Genomic DNA, 25,098 nt, shown 5'->3' with positions numbered 1-25,098 from the left:
ACAATTAGAGGATTCCCAACAATAAACTTAATAAAACAGGTAAGCCATCCAGAAATAATTATTCAAATAGTTAAATTTTGGGTGGTATTTTTATGTAACTATTTTGATACATACTAATAATAAACTCACCTGTCTTTCATTGAGGCACACTCAAAATATTACAAGCCTGTAAGATCATAAGATATTGGAGTAGAATTAGGCCATTTGGCTCATCGATTCTGCTCTGCCATTTCATCATGGCTTCATATCCCTTTATGCCCTGACTAATGAGAGTCTATCAACCTCTGCCTTAAATATACAGAAAGATTTGGCTTCCACAGCCAATAAATTACACAGATTCGCTATACTCTGGCTAAAGAAATTCCTTCTCATCTCTGTACTAAAAGGACGTACCTCTATTATAATCGCTAAAAAATGATGCAGGTCAAAGAAGTGAACAAAGTAAATCAGCAGGTTAAAAAAATCCATGTGGTGGAACAACACACACAAAATGCTGGTGGAACACAGCAGGCCAGGCAGTATCTATAAGAGAAGCACTGTCGATGTTTCGGGCCGAGACCCTTCGTCAGGACTTGCTGCGTTCCACCAGCATTTTGTGTGTGTTGTTTGAATTTCCAGCATCTGCAGATTTCCATGTGGTGGAAAATAGTTACATCCCTTGAATCAAAATCAATTTTGGGTCAATGTGTAAATTGATTTTGAATGGATTGGCATTGCGCAGCATCTCAATTTAATTATTACCTGACTTTCCCAACTACATCATTCTTCAAATTTCTTTGTTTTTTTAAGACTCCTCTTCTATCGTATAGTTTATCATTTACATACTTTGTATTTCATGAAGTCCTAGAATTGTGCGACATGAAAGAGGCCATTTGGCTCCATGTGCACACTGTCCATTGGACTCCTCTCCATATTAATTCCACCTCCCAGTAATTGGTCCTTAATTTTCTTTTGCCGTTTCAGGGACTCATCTTGCCACTTCTTAAATACAGTGGCAACTGTATTTCAGCCCCTTTCTCAGGCTGTGCATTGTAGGTACTTGCCATTCTTGGGCTGAAGAAGGATCCCCTCATCCCTTGTAAACCTCTTTCGCTTGACCCTAAATCTGTGTTCTCAAGATCTGTGCACACCTGATATGGGGAAAAGTTCCCAGCAGTCTACCATATTTTTACCCAAAATTTGTATACCTCCATCATGGTCCCTCTTAACCTCCTCTGCTCCAGGGAAAATAGACCTTTTTTTTCTAGTCTGCCCTTCAAACTGAACTACTCTGGTGAATCTTCTCTGCACACTGTCCCAGCTATACCACTTTCACCAGATTGGCATACAACACCCCAGCTGGGGTTTGACCAAAGTTTTATAAAGTTGGCTCATAACCTACTTCTCTATTCATTGCCCTGATTAATGAAGACCAATATCCCATGTACTTTGCTAATTATGTCACCTTGAACTGCTAATTTCAAGATCTACAGATGTAATCCAATGTTCATCTGTTACTCAATATTCCTCAAGATCCTACCAATCATGTATATTCTAGCTTCATTACTATTGCTAAGTTGCATCACAACTGTTGCTGACAGAATCTCAGACGGTGACAAGGAGGCCTATAGGAGTGAGATAGATTGGCAGGTTGAGTGATGTCATGAAAGCATCCTTGCATACAATGTTAGTACGATGCAGGAATTGATTGTAAACCTAGACAGTAGATTTGTCAGTAGAATTGATTGTAAGGCCTAGACAGTAGATGTGGAAAGGATGTTGCCCATGAAGGCGGCTCGACACAGTTTGCAGCGGCCACTCCGGAGCTGATATCTGTTATTTGTTAAACGGGATGCTGTGCACAATCCTAATCTGATGAAAAACAGATGTGGGAGCACGGAGGAACATCTGGAAATCTCCAGGAAGGCCTTCTTCGTTGCTGCTGCTGTTGTGAGGTCCGGGTCTCTGTTGAGAAGAACAGGCCCTCAGACCTCGGGGTCGCATTGCCAGTGGTCGTTGGTGGGGGCGTCATAGTGCGCTTGGCAGAGAATGGTACTCAGAGAGGCTGTGCTGGAGGTGATGGTCGGAGGCTTGGCGGTTTGATGGAGTCCGCTGCGGTCGGGGCACTTTCACTGCGTGCTGCGTCTGCGAGGCTGGGTCCGGTGGCGCCTTGGAAGTCCATAGCGGGAGTATTCCCTTCTGCCGCCTGTGTGGGATGATGAGTCTATCAGGACCCTGAGGATTTGTGGAAACTGTGTGGTGGTTTCTTTCGAACTTATATTCTTTTAACATCTTTGGTCTATTTTTACTGTGCCCATGGTCTGTTTTGTTTTAATCAATTATGGTATTGTCTGCACTGTTGTAACTATATGTTAACTATAACTATATGTAACTATGTGGTTTTGTGTAGGTCTTGTAGCTTTAGTTTTTGGTTTGTTGGGTGGTAGAGTTGGTCTCCTGACTTGGTGAGTCTGGCTAGTCTTGTTTTGTCTGGTGGGTTTGGAGCTCCTTTCAGGGGAATGCGCTAAGATGGTAGCGCAATATTAATATGCAGCAGCCTCTCCAGACTCTGAATTTGGAGATTACCAAACATTATGTGGATTTTCTGGTGTAGTCTGTTTTGTCGTGTGCTTTTGTGATATCATTCTAGAGAAGGTCGTCTCATTTTTTAACTGCATTGCATTTGTGGTTTCTAAATGATAATAAGCTGAAACTGAACCGAACCGAATTGATGGGGGAGTCTTGGACAAGAGTGCACAACCTCAGGATAGGGGGTGTCCACTTAAAATAGATGCGGAGAAATTTCTTTAGCCAGAGTGTGGTGAATTTGTTACTACAGACAACTGTGGAGGCCAGGTCATTGGGTTCATTAAGGCAGAGATTGATAGGTTCTTGATTGACTATGACATCAAAGGTTACAGGGAGAAGGCTGGGGAATGGGGCTGAAGAGGGGGAAAAAGAATCAGCCATGATTGAATAGTGGAGCAGACTCAATAGTCCAAATCGCCTAATTCTGCTCTTATGTCTTATAAAATTGCAGGTACTGGAAATTTGACATTAAAGCAGAAGATGCTGGAAGTACTCAGGATATCAGTCAGTAACTGTATAGGAAAGATGAATTAATATTTAGGGCCAATGAATTTTCATCAATACTTTTGATGATTTTGATCAATGTTGTTAATTTCTAACTGGTAGTACCCTTTTCTGATTTTAAGGTTGCAGATCTATACCTTCCTGTGTGAGTAATGAACTTGGCTGACACTTAAACATTGAGAGAATTCTGTATTACAGGGAATGTTTTTTTTCCAAAGAAGTTAAACAAAACATCATATGCTCCTGAAAAAGAGCATGGAATTCTCATTGTGACCGAGCCAACACTACCAACAATGGCATATTGTCTAGCCATTCATTAATTTGCCTTTTGTAATAACTTGCTCTGTGCAAATTCTCCACTCATTAATTGGTTGTTTATGTCATTGCTCTCTGTGGAACCTTAAACCAACTGGTTGCCATATTTACCCAAAAAGGCACCAGCTGTGGAAAGGAATTTTTATATGAACATGCTTTTGAGTTATAAAATTAGATTTCCATCAGAATATCTGTATTATTTGCATATTTTATTTCCAGTTGTAGTCCAGAGTACCTTTCTGCTGTGAGAATAAAATCTGTAAATAGTTTCTTTCTTAAATTTCACCAATGTTACTTGAGTGCAGAATTGAATACTGTCTCCATTCTTTTTTGGAAGCTTAATGTAAGATTGAAGTTCATTACATTCTATATGGTGCCTTGTATTATTTAATAGCTGAGATTTAAATATTCCTGAAACAAACAGTTGTTTAATTTGATGCAGATAAATTAAGTCATTATATGTGCCAATTTGCCTCAGAAGGCAATCAAAGATAAAATTAAATCTCTTAAGCATTTTTCACCAGTTTCATGTCTGAATAAAAATTCATAAAGAATATGAAAAATGAGGTGTCATTAGAGCTGCAGGATTCATGGGGATTTTATATGAAGCCTGTTTAATCAGAATAGCACAGCCATTAATATTCATAAAGTCAGCTTGAATACAAATGACAGTAGTAGGAAGCCCAGATTTCATATGTTTTCACAGGATGAATATATTAAATGAAGCTTTAAAAAAATAGTGCATTGTTGAAATTAAAGGACCATGGAATTTTAGCAGTAGTTGTCAAAAATGAAATTAAAACTTTTTGCCATGTTGTGATTATAGCTGTTTAATGGTCCTATAGATTTCAAATGCATTTCAGTGAGATTTTAAGCTAAAAGTATGAATATTTTGTGGGTGAGGTATGATAAAAGAAAGATTCAGTGCCAATTATAACATAAATGATTAATAGTGTACTGCAAGCTACAGGAAGACATTCTCTAGAAAAAAAATTCAAGGTGCTTTTGGTTTAAAAATAAATGCAATGAATATGCCTTTGAGACTTATTTTAGCTACAATGATTAAAAATTTTGAGGTGAGCTATTTGTATTGAATTCTATTTTGAACATTTCAGAATCATACTCAGGTTTAATTTAATCACCAGGATACATTGTGAAATTTGTTGTTTTACGGCATCAGTACATTTCGATAAATAGAAATTGAATCTATAAATTACAGTAAGTATATACAGGTTGAGCATCCCTTATCCGATATATTCGGGGTCGGAAGTGTTTCGGATTTCACATTTCTTTTCAGATTTTGGAATATTTGCATCTATATATTGAGATAACTTGGAGATAAGACCCAAGTCTAAACACAAAATCAATTTACATTACATAAATAGCTTATGGACAGCTGGTATGAAGCTCACAGAAGCTTGCAGTCAGAACACAGTATGACTTGATGGAGCTGGGTCCTCCACAGACTGCTGGAGTTCAATGATTGCCCCCTGACTGCATCTATTACCAGGTCCAATGCATTCCGTCATTGATTTCAAACAGCCACTATTCCACAACAATTATGAGGGATGGGTTAGTTTTATATAACAATTACTGTATCTTCAATTTTCAGTTCGTTGTGATAGATCTTTGTATGTTTCATGATCAGCAGACCCTTAAGTGGCATATGTTCACTTCATTGATGAATCTATATTTTCTATACATGATCGAGATCTTCATTTTTTTCTGCTTTATGCAGTGTCTATTTTTCATTAACTTTTGTTCATCACATACGTGAGGTCACTTCACAGAACTGCCTGTGGTGTGCAGAGACTTGTTCTCCACCCAGAAACCTTCCCAGCCCCTTGTGGAATTTTCCATTTGTGACATCATGTCAGTGCTTAAAAACATTCAGATTTTGGAGGCTTTTCAATTTTGGAATTTCAGGTAAGTGGTATTCAACCTGTATTTAAAATAATAAATTAGATAAGCCAAGCTAAAAGAAAGGGGGTGTTAATACTGAGGAACCATTCATGGGTTCATTGTCCATTCAGAAATCTGATGGCGAAGGGAAGAATCTGTTCTTGAAACGTTGTATACCTGTCTTCAGGCTCCTGTACGATCTCCTTGATGGTAACAATGAGAAGATGGCATGTTCTGGGTAATGCCTTTTTGAGGCATTGCTTTTTGAAAGTTCCGGGATGCTGGGGAGGCTAATGCCCTTGATGAAGCTGGCTGAGTTTACAACTTTCTGCCACTTTTTCTGATCCTGTGCAATGGGCCCTCCATCTCAGATGGTGATGCAAGCAGTTAGAATGCTCTCCATGGTTCATCTGTAGAAATTTGCGAGCGTTTTTGGTGTCATACCAATTCTCCTCAAACTCTTGAAATATAGATTTGTAATGACTTTTTTTTGTAATTGCATCAATATGTTGGGCCCAGGATTGATGCTCAGAGATGTTGACACCCTGGAATTGAAACTGCTCACTAATTCCACTGCTGATCTCTCGATAAGGACTAGTGTATGTTCCCTCGACTTCCCCTTTCTGAAGTCCACAACCAATTCTTTGGTCTTACTGACATTGAAGAGTAAGGTTGTTGCTGCAGCACCACTCAACCAGCTCATCTATCTTGCTCCTGTATACTTCCTCATCACCATCTGAAATTCTGCCAACAATAGTTACGTCATCATCAAATTTATTCTTTATTTTTAATTTTTTCACCAAATTTATTCTGACGGTTTAAAATGCCTAGTTGCAAAATATCTTCCTGGAACAAAATGTCTATCAATGAAATATATTGCTATAGATGCTTAAATCAGCCAGCAGTAGAGATTGAGAAGAAATCTCTTGAATTGTGAATCTCCAGAAGTTATGCTTCTTCACCTTTTATCGTGGGATAATTTGTATCTTGCCTTAGGCTTCTGTTATTTTTCAGAACTTGTCAGATTTGTACATGAGTAACCCATTAATTTTTTCACAGCACAGTTTAATGCTCATAATTAATACCTTTAAGAACCTTTAGAGAACAGTATAATTTTTATGTGATGCCAATATGCTCCAGCTCTTGTCTATAAATGATCATTTTCCACAGATGAGTTTTTTGGCCTGAAGCAGGCCAATGAAGCAACTTTGGTTTTTATCCAGTTGTGAGAGAAAATGCCAAGCTTCAAAAAAATATGCTTTAGAACTCTTTCTATGTCAATCTCTTTGCATCTCTTTCAGCTCCAAAATTCTGACCATTACTTATTATTCCTGTTCTTGCAGAACTGCCTGCAATTTCCTCCAGTTATAAAAACCCTTAAAATTAATATACTTGCTGCCTGTTCGTACATTCACCTCTAAGCAAACATTTGCCCGGTTCTTTTAATGTCACCTTTGACTTGGGTATGCATTTTGGCTGATTACACATTTGAGATCCTGCAAAGTTATGTTAGAAGTTCAATATGATACATATAGCTATAACATACACCAATTTCATGCATTGACCTTGTCAGCTGAAACAAAAGTAGAACGGAGAGTTGGAAACATAATCTTCCTGGATGATGAGAATCATCAACTGATTCCAACTGCTTACGGAGCACAAGAAATGCAAGAGAACACTTAAGAAAGAAATCAGGGGGCTAAAAGAAGGCATGAAGTTGCTCTTGCAGATAAGGTAAAGGAAAATCCAAAGGAATTCTACTAATATACTATGAGCAAATGGATTGCAAGGGACAAAATTGATCCTCTGGAAAATCAGAATGATAATCAATAATAACCAAAATTGATGGGAGAGATTTAAATTAATTTCTTTTATATGTACTTACTCAGGAGATGGATGAAGAGTCTATAGAAATTAGGCAAAGTAACATCAAATTCATGGGCCTTGTAAAGATTACAGAGACAGACAGACAGAGATACTTTATTGATCCCGAGGGAAATTGAGTTTCGTTACGGTCGCACCAACCAAGAATAGTATAGAAATATAGCAATATAAAACCATAAATAATTAAATAATAATAAGTAAAATATGCCAAGTGGAAATAAGTCCAGGACCAGCCTATTGGCTCAGGGTGTCTGACACTCCGAGGGAGGAGTTGTAAAGTTTGATGGCCACAGGCAGGAATGACTTCCTTTGACGCTCAGTGTTACATCTCGGTGGAATGAGTCTCTGGCTGAATGTACTCCTGTGCCTAATCAGTACATTATGGAGTGGATGGGAGACATTGTCCAAGATGGCATGCAACTTGCCCTGAGGCTGATCAGGATGGGTGAATCACCAGGGCATGAGAAGGTGTTCTCCTTGGATTCTATGGGAGGCAATTGCAAAGATATTTAAATCATCCTTTGTAACAGGAGTGGTACCAAAGGATTGGAGGATAGCCAATGTTGTTCTGCTGTTTAAGAAAGGTTCTAAGTATAAACCAGGAAATTATAGGCCAGTGAGCCTGACATCAGTTGTTGAAAGTTATTGGAAGGTATTCTGAGGGACTGGATATATAAGTATTTGGATGGGCATGGACTGATTGAGGACAATCAGCATGGCTTTCTGTGTGGTTTTAAGGAATTACCAGGAAAGTTGATGTTGTCTTCATGGACTTTAGCAAGGCATTTTCCAAAGTCCCGCATTGGAGGTTGGTCAAGAAGTTTCAGTCGCCTGGCATTCAAGATGACTTAGTAAATTGGATAAGACTTTGGCTTTGTGGGAGAAGCCAAAGAGTGGTTCTAGATTGTTACCTCACTGACTAGAGGCCTCTGACTAGTGATGTGCTGTAAGGATCGATTGTGGGTCCATTGTTGTTTGTCATCTATATCAGTGATTTGAATGATAATATGGTAAACTGGATCAGCAAGTATGTAGATGACATCAGGATTGGGGATGTAGTTTACAGCAAGGAAGGCTATTGTGGCATGCAGAGGGATTTGCATCAGCAGTTAGAACTTAATGAAGACGAGTGAGGTGCTGCACCCTGGGAGGACCAACCAGGTCGTCTTATACAATGAATGGTAGGGCACTGAGGAATGTGGTAGAACAAAGGGACCTGGGAATACAGGTCCATAATTCTTTGAAAGTGGTATCACAGATAGATAGGGTCATAAAGAAAGCTTTTGACATATTGGTGTTCATAAATCAGTGTATTGAGAACAGGAGATAGGATGTTATGCTAAAGTTATATAAAATGTTGATATGGTCTAATTAGGAGTATTATGTGCAGTATTGGTCACCTCCATACAGGAAAGATGTAAATAAGGTTGAACAAATACAGAGAAAATTTACATTGATTTTGCCGCATCTGGAACACCTGAGTTATAAGGAAACATTGAATAGTTTAGGACTTTATTCCTTAGAATGTAGAAGATTTGGAGATGTCAGGGGTAAGTTTCTTATGCAGAAAGTGGTGAGCATGTGGAATGGGCTGCCAATGACGGTGGTGGAGGCGAAAACAATAGGGTTTTTTAAGAGACTCTTAGATAGGTATGTGGAACCTAGAAAAATAGAAGTCTATGGGTAACCATAGGTAATTTCTAAATTAAGTACTTGTTCAGCACAGCATTGTGGCCAAAGGACCTGTATTGTGCTGTAGGTTTTCTGTGCTTCTAAGATTGAGAGGAGATTTGATATACAAAATTATGAGTGGTATAGATAGGGTAACTGCAAGCAAGCTTTTTCCACTGAGATTGGGTGGGACTACAACCAGAGGTTAAGGGTGAAAGCTGAAAAATTAAAGGGGAATATGAGGGTAAATGTCTTCATTCGGATGGTTGCGAGAGTTTGGAATGAGCTGCCAGCACAAGTGGTGCATATTTGCTTGATTTCAATGTTTAAAAGAAGTTTAGATAGGTATATGGAAGGTAGGAGCATGGAGCACTATGGTCCCAGTGCATGTCAATGTTGGTGGGTAGTTTAAATGCTTTCAGCATGGACTAGATGGGCCAAAGAGCCTGTTTTATACTATACTTCTCTATGACTTAATGATTCAAGCAAGAGGCAATTTGGCCAAATCTGCCTCTTCTGTATAATTATCTAACTAATTCCACAGGGTTTTTTTTTGCCATTTTCCAGTAATTTACTTTCTTTAAAGTAATTAATAAAACCTCTTTTGCAAGCTATAGTTAGGTCTACTTACAGCTATCCTTCCAAGTATTAACTTTCAGATCACAAAAGCTTATTAAAATAAATTCCTCTTGCTTGCAGTGTCTTCTCCAGCATTTTGGCCACACCTTAAAGTTTCAATCTTTTGATCAGTTCTTTGTACTAATTGTAGCTTTTATGATTTTGAATAATTCCATAAAGATTCTTCTTAAACTTTTTTCCTCTGTGGAGAACATCACCATCATCTCCTGTCAAGCCATGTTGTTCAGGCCTGTTATTTCTGGTATCATGCTAGTTGATCCTGTTTTGCAGCCTGTCCAAGGCTTTGCTATGTTAAGGTGTATATTGAATTTTATTAGGTTACCTGAAAGCCAATCCATATTTTAAAGATTTCACATTGCCAGTTTGTTTCTTTTAAGGATTAAAGTCCTCAAAAATCATAATGTTTCAGTTTGTTGCCAAATTGCTCTGAGTCTTCAAGTAAAGCAATAATCTAGCTGAATATTCGGCTATGCCTTTTGTTCCCCAAGTCTATTTATTATTTAAAACTCAGAAAAATTTAAAGTACAACCAACTAAGCAAAGGAGGTTTTCTCAGTATTTGGAAAAATAAAATATAATTTAAATCTCATAAACACAAGAAAGTGTGCAGATGCTAGGAATCCAAGTAACATACACAAAATGCTAGAGGAACTCAGCAGGTCAGACAGCATCGATGGAAGTGAATAGATAGTCAAAGGTTTGGGTCAAGACCCTTCTTCACGACTGGAAAGAAATGGGGAAGATGCCAAAATAAAAAGGTAGGAGAGGAGGGGAAGGAGGCTAGCTGGAAGGTGTTAAGTGAAGCCAAGTGGGTGGGAAAGGTCAAGGGCTGGAAAAGAAGGAATCTGATAGGAGAGGAAAGTGGACCATTGGAGAAAAGGAAGGAGGAGGGGACCTGTAGGGTAGTAATAGGCAAGTGAGGGAGGTAAAAGGTCAGAGTGAGGAATTGAGAAAAGGAGGCAACTTAAATTTCACTTGTTTTTCTCTCATATGTTCCCATATCATTTTCCTGAAATTCTGCAGTTTACATCATCACTTGCCTACATTGGGATTACCAATTGATGTGAGCTACTCATTGTTTATTTAATTTGTCATGAATTTTTCTCTAATTTTAAACTAAATTCACTTTTGATCCCTTCCTTTCCTCCACTAGCTTGCCTGCTCTTTCCAGAGCAAAGTTTGTTTCAGATTTTCAAAGCAATCACTTTTCACACCTACCATTCCCTCAATTGCCCACTTAATGTTGGAATAGTAACTGTGAATTTAGAACAGAGGTACTGACACAGTGAACAAGAATTTGAGGTTACAGTGACTCCAGAGCTCACACTTTTAATTATTATCACGTCTTTAAATTGGAAAGCCTGTTTCTCCACAGGGTGGACAGCAACAGCTATGGTGAACACTATAAGGCATTCAGCACTGGCTAACTTTTTTGTTCACGTCATGCCAGGAGAAGTAGTGGATGCAGATTCAATGATAGCATTTAGAAATTAGCTGAATGACTATCGGAAAAGAGAGAATTTTCAGGATTAAAGTGTGTAGGGTGGTGGGACTATTGCTTTCACATTGACCGTTTATAAATTTTGAGGGTCTGAGTGGCTTCCTTCTCTGTAATAATTACTCTGCGATTATATGAAAAGCTAACATAACAGAAACATTTAAAATGTAAGTTGCATACGGCAGAGGAGATTTTTTAATAATTTTAAATATTTTAAAATAATACTGATATTTATTCTGATACAAGGCTTCTGAAACACTCTACTTTCCAGGTCTTTATGGGAAGAGATTACCATGAAGACAGAAAAATGATTTCAAAGGTGTGCAATCAAGGATGTGGAAACTATAGAAAGGGTTAAGAGGAGATTTATAAGGATGTTGCCTGAATTGGGGAGCATGCCTTACAAGATTAGGTTGTGTGAACTTGGCCTTTTCTCCTTGGAGTGACAGAGGATGAGAGGTGACTTGACAGAGGTGTATAAGATGATGAGAGGCATTGATCATGTGGATAGTCAGAGGCTTTTTCTCGGGGCTGAAATGGCTATCATGAGAGGCCACAGTTTTAGGGTGCTTGGAAGTAGGTACAGAGATGTCGGGGTAAGTTTTTTATGCAGAGAGTGGTGAGTACGTGGAATAGGCTGCTGGCAATGGTGGTGCAGGCAGATACGATAAGGTCTGACAGACAATCTCCCAGTTGTTATAGTGGCCAGAGGACCTAGGGTAACGGAGGAACTGAAGGAAATTCACATTAGGCAGAAAATGGTGTTGGATAGACTGATGGGACAGAAGGCTGATAAATCCCCAGGGCCTGATGGTCTGCATCCCAGGGTACTTAAGGAGGTGGCTGTAGAAATTGTGGACACATTGGTAATCATTTTCCTATGTTCTATAGATTCAGGATCAGTTCCTGTGGATTGGAGGGTAGCTAATGTTATCCCACTTTTTAAGAAAGGAGGGAGAGAGAAAACAGGGAATTATAGACCAGTTAGCCTGACATCAGTGGTGGGGAAGATGCTGGAGTCAATTATAAAAGATGAAATAGTGGCACATTTGGTTAGCAGTAACAGGAGGATGTAACTGAAAATGGACAAGGGAGAGCCAGTGGATGTCGTGTACCTGGACTTTCAGAAAGCCTTTGATAAGGTCCCACATAGATTAGTGGGCAAAATTAGAGCACATGGTATTGGGGGTAGGGTACTAACATGGATAGAAAATTGGTTGGCAGACAGGAAACAAAGAGTAGGGATTAACGGGTCCTTTTCAGAATGGCAGGCAGTGACTAGTGGGGTACCGCAAGGCTCGGTGCTGGTACCTCAACTATTTACAATATACATTAATGATTTAGATGAAAGGATTAAAAGTAACATTAGCAAATTTGCAGATGACACAAAGCTGGGTGGCAGTGTGAAATATGAGGAGGATGTTAGGAGAATGCAGGGTGACTTGGACAGGTTAGGTGAGTGGGCAGATGTAGTTTAATGTGGATAAATGTGAGGTTATCACTTTGGTGGCAAGAACAGGAAGGCAGATTACTGTCTGAATGGTGTCAAGTTAAGAAAAGGGGAATTACAATGAGATCTCGGTGTCCTTGTTCATCAGTCACTGAAAGTAAGCATGCAGGTACAGCAGGCAGTGAAGAAAGCTAATGGCATGTTCGCCTTCATAACAAGGGGAGTTGAGTATAGGAGCAAAGATGTCCTTCTGTAGTTGTATAGCACCCTGGTGAGACCACACCTCGAGTATTGTGTTCAGTTTTGGTCTCCAAATCTGAGGAAGGACATTCTTGCTATTGAGGGGGTGCAGCATAGGTTCACGAGGTTGATTCCCGGGATGGCGGGACTGTCATATGTTGAAAGATTGGAGCGACTGGGCTTGTATACACTGGAATTTAGAAGGATAAGAGGGGATCTGATTGAAACATATAAGATTATTAAGGGATTGGACATGCTAGAGGCAGAAAACATGTTCCCGATGTTGGGGGAGTCCAGAACCAGAGGCCACAGTTTAAGAATAAGGGATAGGCCATTTAGAACGGAGTTCAGGAAAAACTTTTTCACCCAGAGAATTGTAGATCTATGGAATGCTCTGCTTCAGAAGGCATTGGAGGCCAATTCTCTGGATACTTTCAAGAATGAGTTAGATAGAGCTCTTAAAGATAGTGGAGTCAGGGGATATGGGGAGAAGGCAGGAACGGTGTACTGATTGTGGATAATCAGCCATGATCACAGTGAATGGCGGTGCTGGCTCAAAGGGCCGAATGGCCTACTCCTGCACCTATTGTCTATTGTCTTTTAAGAGATACCTGGATAGATACAAGCAGCTTAGAAAAATAGAGAGCTATGGGTAACCCTAGGTAATTTCTAAAGTAAGTACATGCTTGGCACAGCATTGTGGGCTGAAGGGCCTGTATTGTGCCGTAGTTTTTTCTATGTTTCAATGTGCTCAAATCCTTCTTGAAGAAGTGCAAGATCCCTATTTACTTCTGGCGAATGACTTCTCCACTGGAGTAGGAGCATTCAGAATCACAAGGGCATTGAGGCCATGTTCAGAGGCACACATCGGCCCTGTGTCAGTGCAGAAGTAATGTACTCCAGATGCAACCCATACACACCACTGCCCATCTGTCTTAGAGTCTGTGGTTCCCATATCACCTTCATAAGACCATAAGATTAGGGAGCAGAATTAGGCCATTTGGCCTATCAAGTCTGCTCCACCATTTCATCATGGCTGATCCAATTTTCCTCTCAGCCCAAATCTCCTGCCCTTTCCCCTTATTCTTTCATGTCCTGACCAATCAAGAATCCTATCAACCTCTGCATTAAATGTACATTAAGACTTGGCCTCCACAGCTGTCCACGGCAAAGAATTCCACAGATACACAACTTTCTTGCTAAGGAAATTCCTCCTCATCTCCATTCTAAATGGACACTCCTCCATTATGAGGCTGTGTCCTCTGGTCTTAGACTTCCCCATCGTAGGAAACATTCCCCCCCCCCCCATCCATTCTATCAAGGCCTTATTAGTCATTTCAGAATACACAGTGGAAGGAGGTTATCTCGTCCTGAGTAACTGCTGAAGAAATACATTTATTCGCTCCCTATTTCCCTTTGAGGAGTTGATGGCATGCTAAATTACTGCAAACCTATTTAAAGTTTGATGGGGAAATCTCGAATTTAGATTCTAGATTTAGCAATGAATGAAGCATAATTTGAAAAATTCAAAGGAAGTAATTTCTGACTGTGGTGATGAGGCCTTGTGAATTCAGCTTTGATGGACTGGAAGCTGAGACTTGGACAGGCAAGTGTATGGATGGTCTCAGTGTGCTATAACAAAGTCCACAAGCTTTTCCTGTTTGTTGGGTGAGGAAATTGGGAGAGGCAGCAAAGCTGAGCTTAAGGGCTTAATTGATGCTAATGTTACTTCCAGACAATCTTATAGAAGACAATTTTGAGAGAAGAAAGTGAAAACGAATTATGTTTGATCTAGACAGAATAATGAAATGATAGATAGCTAAATTCACACCAGAAACAGTGAAGTGTCTAGAATTGCAAAGTGTGAATGCTTCATTTAGATTGTTTTTTTTAATAGTGGAGAAAAACATAGAGGAGAGGTATTGGTTGAGTGGCAAATATGTCAAGATTATTAAGTAGAGGGTTAAAGACTGAATTGTGAGATCAAGATTGTGGATTTTTTGATTTTTTTTGTGCTTTACCTCTGACTTTCCATCTTGTTAACCTGAACACAGCTTTCATAATATAGTCTGACTAATGAATTTTACAGTAACACGTGCAAAATATTGGAGGAAGTCAGCAAGTCTGGCAGTATCTGTGGAAAAAAGTACAGTCAATGGTTTGGGCTGAGACCTTCAAGACCTTCATCAGGAACGTCCTTCTGCCTGATTTGCAGAGTTCTTTCATTATTTTGTATGTTTTGCTTGGATTTCCAGCATCTGCAGTTTTACTCTTGTTTATAACAAATTTTATAATCATTTTATTATTTCTAACTCATGTTATACCGTTATAGTTGTATAATTCAAATTTCAAGGTGCTTTATGTGCTATTACTTTTAAAAACTGTGCCTTAAATGCGGGAAGAATTCTGTAATTTAGTTTTGGAGGACTCACTGCAATTCATGTTAATTTAACAGTGCAGTAAACAACATTTTTGATCACCCATGCTTGCTAATTCTTCAAAACACTCATATGGGGCCTGACAAACTTAAATCTTAATTAGTATCGTTAATCTATTATGGGAGGGAGGATCTATCTGGAACACGTTCCAGTTTGCTTACAGTTGAATTATGTTGCAAATGTATAAAATGCATGGGAAACAAAATTAAAATTGCTAATTGACTTGGAATTCAAGTTTTCTAAATAATGTTTTTGTTTTTTTTATTCTTTTTGAAAGAAGCTTGGAGTAATCTTGTTTTTGTATCATGTCACATCAAATTCGAGTTGTCTAACTTTTGTGTTGCTGTTGCTGTTTTATTATTCACAATACTTGCATCACTTCTCCAGTAGGTGGCAGCCTTTTCATTTAAGCTGTACACCTCGAAAGGATGAACTGAGGATGTCAGTGTTTCTTGTAATTGCTCCCAGTCTATTTGTTGCTTACTTATGAATTAACTTGCATTTATTGAACTAAATCATTTCAATCATTTAATTACACCTGAGGAGCTGAACTATAATTGCCTGCAGCTAACCAGGATCTAATATGGCTTCAGCTGTATTAATTTGATGTTTACTTTTCTGAGCGCTAAAAGCATTAAAATGATTGCGCGATGGGATTACATTTTGTTAATTGCTGGCAATCATTATCTTGGAAATGGTATTGAAGAAAGAGTGTACAATATAGAGGGATGAAATTTATAATTTATATAATGAACAATAGGGCAGCCTGTCTTCTTTTAAAATGCCCATGAGATTATTAAAAATTGCTTTCTTTCTATGTCTTGGTATATTAAAATATTAAAAGACTGAAATTATTATTCACCTTTTTGTAGTTCTATATCTGCATTGACTGAGACATGCATGGTACATTTAATTAATGTAATAAAACACCTGCATTTCAGCTAATCCAAAAGTAAATGAGGAACGGATGGAAAGATTGCCTGTTTCTAAGAAGCTCCATTGAAGACTATTGGAAATAAAAGAGCGAGACATTTCATTGGAAATATTCTGTAAAGAATTCATTGCATTAGCATTTAGGTGTGAAGATAATGGAACATGGTGAAATCTCAGCACTTTTTGGATTGTAACAATCATGATCCATGTAACTTGTCCCCTAACTTTCTGCAAATGTAATGTTTTCACTCTTTTTTTAAGTAAACTGTACTGAAGCAAATTCAGTTAAATGGCCCAATTCATTTTGCTGTGACTCGTACCATTTTTGTAGCTGGCCCATAACTTAAAGTCTAACATAAATGTGAGAGCTTTCAAGAGATCCCAAAAAACTCTTATAGTGACCCTGATTGAGGGATATTGGGTAGTTTGCCAGGAATAACTCATAAGTCCGCTTTTAAAATAGTCTAGTAGGTTCTTGTACATTGACCTATGAAAATAGAAGAATGTCTCCAGCTGTATTATTCCCTTACTATTACATTTGTTCAAGTTTAATGGTCAAATTTCTGTAGTGGAATTTCCACCCCCAATCTTTTGACTCCTGACAAATTGTGCTATCAATTGGGCCACAACTTGCAAACAGCTAAAAATAATGTAAAAAGATGAAAACTGAAAAGTCAAATGTCTTTAATATTTGGTATTTAATTCACTGTTATTTATTATTGTTCTTTGAGTATATTTAGTATACTATTGCTGTGTTTTGTTGCTATTTCCCAACATGTTATTCAAAAAAGTTTGAGCACACAAAAAATCCTATTTATTGCTTAAACTGTTATTGTAAAAAAAATCAAGAAGTAGAATGGAAGTTATGGTCATGTTATAAGTTCTATACATACTGCATGTATTTGAGCTAAAATATTTTAACTGCTGTATTTAATTATTGAATTTTATATTAATAGATTTTTAAGCAATACTAACAAGTATGGCAATACTTGTTTTTGAATCTTTTTTTGTAACTTCTTGTTGCAGTTCAGAAGATATGGAAGAAAACGCAAGATCGCAAATACAGACAGAAGGTTGGTAAAATTATAGATTTGCTTAACTGTCAATGTGAAAAATATTTGTCCTGTGCCTTCCAATTTTCCAATTAGTGTTTTTCTTGAGGTAATTTACTATAACAGTGAAGAAGGAATGTGGGCAAAGTAGTTGGAGAAGCTTGCTACCTATTTTGAAGTACTTTTAAAATAATAGTATTATTGTGGCGACCCACTTTCTGCGCAGGCGAACCGGCTCACAAATAGCCAGCGCGCGGGGGGAGACTTTGGTAATGCACCTCTGATGTCATTTCTGCCCAGAGAGGGTGGGCGCTAGGGATTTAAATGCCAGCACCGCGAAGTTTGAATAAACTAGTCTCGAAACGACTTACCGACTGCATGTCGTTATTTCAGCGCTGTGTGTAGCACATTGCTACATTGGTGACCCCGACGGTCCAAATGGGATTTGGACCAAAGATGACCGACTCTTCATCTGTTCACGCAGTTTCACTAAAACTGCCGACTTTCTGGATGCTGCAACCACGCATGTGGTTTAGCCAAGCAGAAGCCCAGTTCCAGATTCGGCAGATATCCTCTGATTCCATGCGTTACTACCAAGTGGTGAGCGCCCTTGACCAGGAGACGGCCACCCAGGTTGCAGATTTCATACAGTCACCCCCGGAATAAGGCAAATATGAAGCATTCAAAGCGCTGCTCATTGGGACCTTTGGCCTCTCATGGCGTGAGCGAGGTGCCCGCCTGCTTCACCTGGACGGTTTGGGAGACAGGCTGCCGTCAGCATTGATGAACGAGATGCTGTCCCTGGCTGACGGACACGAGCCCTGACTCATGTTTGAGCAGGCGTTCCTAGAGCAGCTGCCCGAGGACATACATCTGCTGCTGGCCGACGCAGATTTCAGTGACCCCCGGAAGGTGGCGGCCTGGGCAGACGTGCTGTGGAAAGCCAAGAGGGAGAGCGTGACGTCCGTCGGTCAAATTACCAGGCCACGCGCCCAACAGCAGACCAGACCAGGCCCGGCAGGGGGGCGCACGCAACACAGAGGCAGGAGGAGGCCAGTGAACAGTGGTGTTTCTACCACCAGCGGTGGGGCACAAAAGCCCGCCGTTGTCACCCGCCCTGCAAGGGCCAGGGCCAGGGCCAGCTGCCACTAATGACTATGACGGCTGGCCACCAGGACAGCCTCTTGTACATCTAGGACAAACAGTCGGGATGTCGCTTCTTGGTCGACACCGGACTGGAGATCAGCGTCTTGCCCCCTACGGGGTACGACACCCACATCAGGAAGCCAGGACCCACCCTGAGGGCTGCAAATGGCAGCACGATACTGACCTACGGCACCCGCACAGTGCAGCTGCAGTTCGGCGCCAGCCGGTTCACGTGGAACTTCACACTGGCCACAGTGCCCAACCACTCCTGGGGGTGGACTTCTTGCGAGCTCACTGCCTGCTGGTCGACTTGCAAGGGAAAAGACTGGTACATGACGAGACTTTCCAGACGTTCTCCCTGGGTGAAGCCAAGTTGCAGGCCTCACACCTGGACTCCATCACGCTGTCGGACAACGAATTCACCAGAATCCTGGTGGACTTTCCATCGATTCTGGCACCGCAGTTCACGGCAGCCATGCCCAGACACGGGGTACGGCACCACATTCCGACCCAGGGACCATCCCTCCACGCCCGCGCATGAAGGCTCCCCCCGGCAAGGATCCGCCTGGCGAAGGAGGAGTTCAAGAGGATGGAGGAGTTGGGGATCGTACGGAGGTCCGACAGCCCATGGGCCTCCCCCCTGCACATGGTGCCCAAAGCAGCTGGGGGTTGGAGACCATGTGGCGACTACCGCAGACTGAATGAGGCTACCACTCCAGACCGCTACCCCGTGCCACACATACAGGACTTTGCAGCAAACCTGCACAGGGCAAGAATCTTTTCCAAAGTAGACCTCATCCGGGGATACCATCAAATCCCGGTGTGCCCTGAAGACATCCCCAAAACAGCACTAATCACCCCGTTTGGCCTGTTCGAGTTCCTCCGAATGCCATTCGGCCCGAAGAATGCCGCACGATGTTCCAGCGGCTAATGGACGCGGTGGGACGCGACCTGGACTTTGCGTTCATCTATTTGGACGACATCCTTATAGCCAGCAGTTGTCTTCAGGAGCATCTGTCCCACCTCTGCCAGCTCTACTCCCGCCTGAGTGATTTCGGCCTCACGATCAACCCGGCCAAATGCCAGTTCAGTCTCGATACCATCGACTTCCTGGGCCACAGGATTACCAAAGACAGGGCAACACCTCTGCCCGCCAAGGTAGACGCGATCCACCACTTTGCCTGGCCCAACACGGTCAAAGGTCTGCAGGAGTTCGTTGGTATGGTGAACCTCTACCACCGTTTCATACCAGCCCCAAGGGGGCAAGAGGAAGAACCCTCAGCATTCCTGGACAGGCTACGCAAGAGGCTCGGCAACCTGGCCCCCGTACCGACTTCACAGCATGGACGGACCCTGACCCATGTACCCAAAGACCTGCAGAACTGTAAGTTTGTGTTTGTACGAAGGGGCGGTCACCGGGCACCACTACAGTGGCCGTACGAGGGGCCGTTCAAGGTGATCAACAACAACGGGTCCACGTACGTTCTAGACATTGGGGGGAGAGAGGAGGTTTTCACAGTGGTCTGACTCAAACCAGCCCATGTGGACTTGGTGCAGCCGGTTGAGGTTCAGGCACCGCGGCACTGAGGCTGATCCAGACTGTGGACTTTGGGGGGGTGTATCGCCAGTTCTGGAGGGGCGGGGTTATGTGGCGACCCACTTTCTGCACAGGCGAACCGGCTCACAAATAGCCAGCGCGCGGGGGGAGACTTTGGTAATGTACCTCTGACGTCATTTCTGCCCGGAGAGGGCAGGCGCTAGGGATTTAAATGCCAGCGCCACGAAGTTTGAATAAACTAGTCTCGAAATGACTTACCAACTGCATGTCGTTATTTCCGCGCTGTGTGTAGCACATTATCACCATTGCCTTTCTATGGATAATTATAATTTTTAAAGATATTTTGGGTATAATCAATGCCCTTTACAGCTGATTATTCTGAAATCTAAAATTTTAATGAGTTTTGTTGTTGATTAAGTGCAAATAATGAAAATTTTAAATTTACAATATATGGAAAATTTTAAGTATTTACCATAATAAGATCATTAGATCTTATAATGATCTAAACTATTGTGTCCTTGTTATATTGAACTAGGGAGATTGAAAGTATTACAGAGAGAAATCATGAGAGAAGTTACTGATGTGAAAAGTCAGATTCAGGGAACCACACTGGATTGCAAGCTTAGAGCTTCAAGCACAAGTAGCTGAATGGTGATCTCATAGACATTCATAAAGTGCATGTAAAAACATTAATTTAGTTTGAATTATGCAAATGAGTTACTCAACAGAGGTTCAAAATAATAAAATGGAATTTAAAGGCTGTTATTAGTATTTTTTCTTCAGAGAGATTTAATGTGTGAATTAAGCTTCTGGATACATCAGTGAAGAAAACTCTGGCAGTTAAAAGGAAATGACTGGGTGTCTCTGCAGAAGCATGTTAGGATCTCTCTGAATTTTAATTAACATGGGCCGATTGGCTGTAATATTGTGATAATACACTTCCTTAAATACATTTAAATATCTTGATAGTAGAAGGAAAATATATGAATGATGAGAATTTTTTTTCTTTATTTAGAATGAATGGCAATTTAAGCTGTCAGCATTTCATTTGTCAAAATAAATACAAGCTTTTGAAATCATAACTAAATCCAGGAAAGATTAGTACTATGATAAAAGTATTCCTATCTACTCATAAACAGTTTGTGCTTTGATTTTCTTTTTTTTTGTCTTTACTGTCATGAATTTTTCCAACGCTCAGCAGTTAAGCATGTGCTACATATAAAACTGTGATATTTCACCACCATTTACTTGTAACATAGCATATTAAGAAATGCAGATATTCTTTTGCAGGTTTTAAATAACCTGTGCCCACTGGTTTTGAAACCAGAGTTTGAATATCTTAGAGCTTTGATTATACATGTACTGAGGTAACTGGAAGGAATGACAATGAGAGATAAACAGAATGTTTACCTATCCCTTATGAGCTGATGCTGATATGTAAATTTATTCTTCTCTGTTGCACAAATATACATTCTGACTCTTGCTTAAACACTTCAGAGGTCTTAGTCAAACAGCTATAATGGTGTTTCCAATATTCTGAATGCGTGACATTTGATGAATGTCTTGTGCAGTTTGATATCCAAGGAATAGTGTGAATGAACAAGTCATTGATAACTACTCTATCACTGGGAAGTAATTTATTATTTTACTGTTCATATTCATCTTGACATTTTTATCTGCAGAAGGCAAATTTCATTTGAAAAATCTAATCTAAGGTTTATTTTGGATATTGGCTTTTTCCTGTTGATCATGGGAAGAGTTCCCAAAGGAAATTGTGCATCCAGTTTCAGATTAAGCAGAAGGTCTGCTGTTGTTAAGGGAGTTACACATTTAGCATTGTGCAGACCACATGTGTATGTATTGTCAAGGAAAATAAAGGTAACAATTCAGTTTTGAAACTGTGTAACTATGACAGATAGTTTTATGGTAGCATTTATTTTCTATTAATTTTTAAATTCAGGCTTAATTCCCGAGATAGGAGTAGTAATAAATGTCTTCAGCTTTCTCATCAGTACAGAAATATTTTGAAAATACATTTTTGCAACTTGCCTACTCATTCACACATAATCTGATGAACAAAATGCCTTAGATGTAATGTAAGTTGTCCATCCACATATGTAACAATAATATGGTGTTAATATTGCTGATGTTATTGATGAAAGTAATCATTAAGAAAATTTGATGCCAATAATGTCTTCTGATTTAAATAACCTGTGACTGGTTTTGAAACCAAAGTTCAAATATCCTACAGCTTTCATCATGCATGCACAGAATTAAATGAAATGAATGAGAATGAAAGCAAGGATTCATTGTTCTGTGTTCACCACTCTGGTCAGTTACTTTAATTTATGCTAATTTTACATTGAAATTGTGAATTTCAATGTTTGTATCGCTTCCAAGATGTGCTCCAAAATCATCATCTGCCTATTTATGCAACCACAACTATTCATTAAATTTCCAAGATTACCTCACACAATACATGCACAAAAAAATTCCACTAGTAAAATATCTGAAACTTGGACTAAACCCATTTGATTTGGCATAATTGACATTCTAGAGTATTTCTAGATTTAAAAAAATATTACTCAGACCTAAACCATACTTAGCCATTAGCTTTAATAGGTTTGATTTTTCTTCCCCACTCTTTCCAGCTGTTTAGTGTTTCAGAATAAATGATTATTCTTTCCTATGAAAATAATTGAGAATAATCCTGGTTGGTGTAACAGAAATAAAAAGCAGTGTCAAAAGCAAAAGATGTTTAGTGGTGTATCTAGTTGGGCTATTACCTCAGAACATAATTCTGGCATTTTCAGATGTTGAACAAAGGCTCCTCATGCCAGTATTTTATGTTGCCCAACTTAACACCATAGTTGTTGGTATGAAAATAAATGTTACAGTTTTTGTCATAAGTAAAAACACGCTGCATATTCATAAATAAATGTGAAAAACAAGTCAACTTCTTCAACCATTGACCTGATGATAAAATGTCAGATATCTGAATGGGGTAAATTAAATTAAAGCTATTATGAACTGGGATATATACCAAGACGAATAGATGTGTAGATTATATACAGTACTGCACAAAAGTCAGAAGCACATGTATGTAGCTAGGGTGCTCAAGACTTTTGCACAGTACTGTATTTATCAATGTGGAGCAGAGAGCGAGTTTGTAAATCTAGTGGGAGCAAAGGATGTAGATGATGGTGGAGTGCCACAGGAGGGGTATGGGACAGCTGGCAGAGAAGGAGTGGCAGGAAATTCAGAATACTTCATAGTTTAATGTGCCACTTCAAGGTCTAATTTCAAACCAAAATGAGTGTTCCTTTATGAACGTTCCAATTTTTGCTTTACCTAACAAGGTCAATATTTTATTATATCAATACTTATTAGTTAAATGCAGGTTGTAGTTATATGAAAACATGTTGAAATCCTATCTGAAGATAAATTTCAATATTTATGTTATCATGGTCATGCCTTCAATCAGCTGAAGCAGAATAGTAAGTTCAATCTAGATAGTTTTTTCAAAGATAACTGTTAAAATTCATTTATGTCAAATTAATATTGTGCAGTATTCTGTATTAATTCCATTTTCTTAGTATCACTGGAATTAATATTTTAACATGTATCAAATTTTCCTAATACATTCCGGATGTTCTCCCAGCCAGTCCCGTCCAGAGCTTTGAAAAGCATTAAAATTTTGTTCACTTCCTATTAAAAGTGAATATAGATGAGGTAGTGATAATAATGGGCACCTGGTATATTTTAATTTATTCTGTATCAAATAAACTAATTTTCTTCTTTTGATCCAAGTTCCTTCAAATTGAATGCAGCTCTTAAAATGTGTTTTACTTTCATAATGTGTTTCACGATCATATCACTATCACCAAAATCTTGTAACTATGCCCATCATTAGCAATCCACATATCAAAGGATTCAGAATCGGGTTTATTATCACTGACATATGTCGTGCAATTTGTTTTACAGCAAAGATGCAATACATTAAAGCTTAATATAAGTTACCATAAGAGTGCTTTTAAAAATTATTAAAGAGATAAATTGTACAAAAAGAGAGGAAAAAAATAGTGAGGTTGCATTTACAGGTTCATGAACTGTTCAGAAATCTGGCAAGAGGAAGAAGCTGTTTCTAAAACACTGAGTGTGCATCTTCAAGCTCCTGTACCACCTCCCTGATGATAGTCTTAAGAAGAGGACATAACCAGGATAGTAAAGGTCCTTCGTGATGGATGTCACCTTTCAGAGGCATTGCCTTTTAAAGATATCATTGATGGTGGGGAGGACCATGCCTATAAAGGAGCTGGCTAAGTCTATAAAACTCTTGCAGTTTTTTTCCGATCTTGTGCATTGACACCTCTATACCAAAGTTCAGAGTAAATTTATGATCAAAGTACATGTACGTTACCATTGACTATCCTGCAATCGTGCAAAAAGACAGGGAAACAATCAATGTTCAAAAGCCAATGAACTATAGAAATACACAACAGGGAAAAAACAAAATAATAATAACTAAGTAAATAATAAGTATTGAGAATGACTTGGAAGTGAGTCCATTGGTCATAGAATCAGTTTAGTATTAAGGTGAGTAAAATTATATGCTCTGTCTCGAGACTGATGGTTGAAGAGTAGTAACTGTTCTGGAACCTGGTGATGTGGGTTCTGAGACTCCTGTACCACCTCTCTAATGACAGCAGTGAGAAGAGAGCACAGTCTGGATGGTGGGAGCCCTTGAAGATGGATGCTGTATGCCTACTACAGCGTTCCTTGTGGATGTTCTCAAAGGAGGGAGGGCTTTATCATGTTCTATAACACCAGAAGCTAATTGAAAAAAAATGCAGGAGCCGAAATAACTTTCTACTTAGTTTTTATTTCCTTTTTTAAGTAAGGTTTCTTTTTTAAGTTAACGTGGCATCATAATGACATATGCCATTCACATACTTAATAAATATAACCCATAATTAATTATGTAAACAGTGCCTGATCAAAGAATAGATTTACAATAGCAGTCAAATATTACTGAATTATTGAATACACAAACTCCAACTTAATATGGAATGCATCACAACTCAAATATGTAACTCTTGGCATCTTGTACATACAGTGTACTGTGTAATACAGCTACTATATAGATGTGCACAGCAATATAAACTTTAATTTGGACTATTCAGGCATAAATATTTAATCACAGTGGAGGATTTCTTACCTTTGTAGTATAACATCTTTCCTGATTTTGGGGCGGGGGGGTCACTCTGCTTGGTAGGTGAGACTGGTTGGTGTGAAACAATC

General features: G+C 39.4%; 1 protein-coding gene across 4 annotated transcripts in view; it reads left to right on the top strand.

Moving 5' to 3' along the window:
• The window catches only part of mipol1 (mirror-image polydactyly 1), a 330,956-nt gene that overhangs the window by 79,804 nt on the left and 226,054 nt on the right, over positions 1-25,098 (top strand). For all 4 annotated transcript variants that reach the window (XM_059956627.1, XM_059956599.1, XM_059956608.1 and 1 more), the window contains one exon: positions 17,068-17,114. In XM_059956627.1, the coding sequence (XP_059812610.1) occupies positions 17,078-17,114 (37 nt within the window). In that variant the 5' untranslated portion in view covers positions 17,068-17,077. The remainder of the gene's footprint in view (positions 1-17,067; positions 17,115-25,098) is intronic.

This window comes from Hypanus sabinus, chromosome 2 (genome assembly GCF_030144855.1).
Source record: "Hypanus sabinus isolate sHypSab1 chromosome 2, sHypSab1.hap1, whole genome shotgun sequence".
In the NCBI taxonomy this organism is placed as follows: Eukaryota; Metazoa; Chordata; class Chondrichthyes; order Myliobatiformes; family Dasyatidae; genus Hypanus; species Hypanus sabinus.
This window is presented reverse-complemented; position numbering and strand designations above follow the sequence as displayed.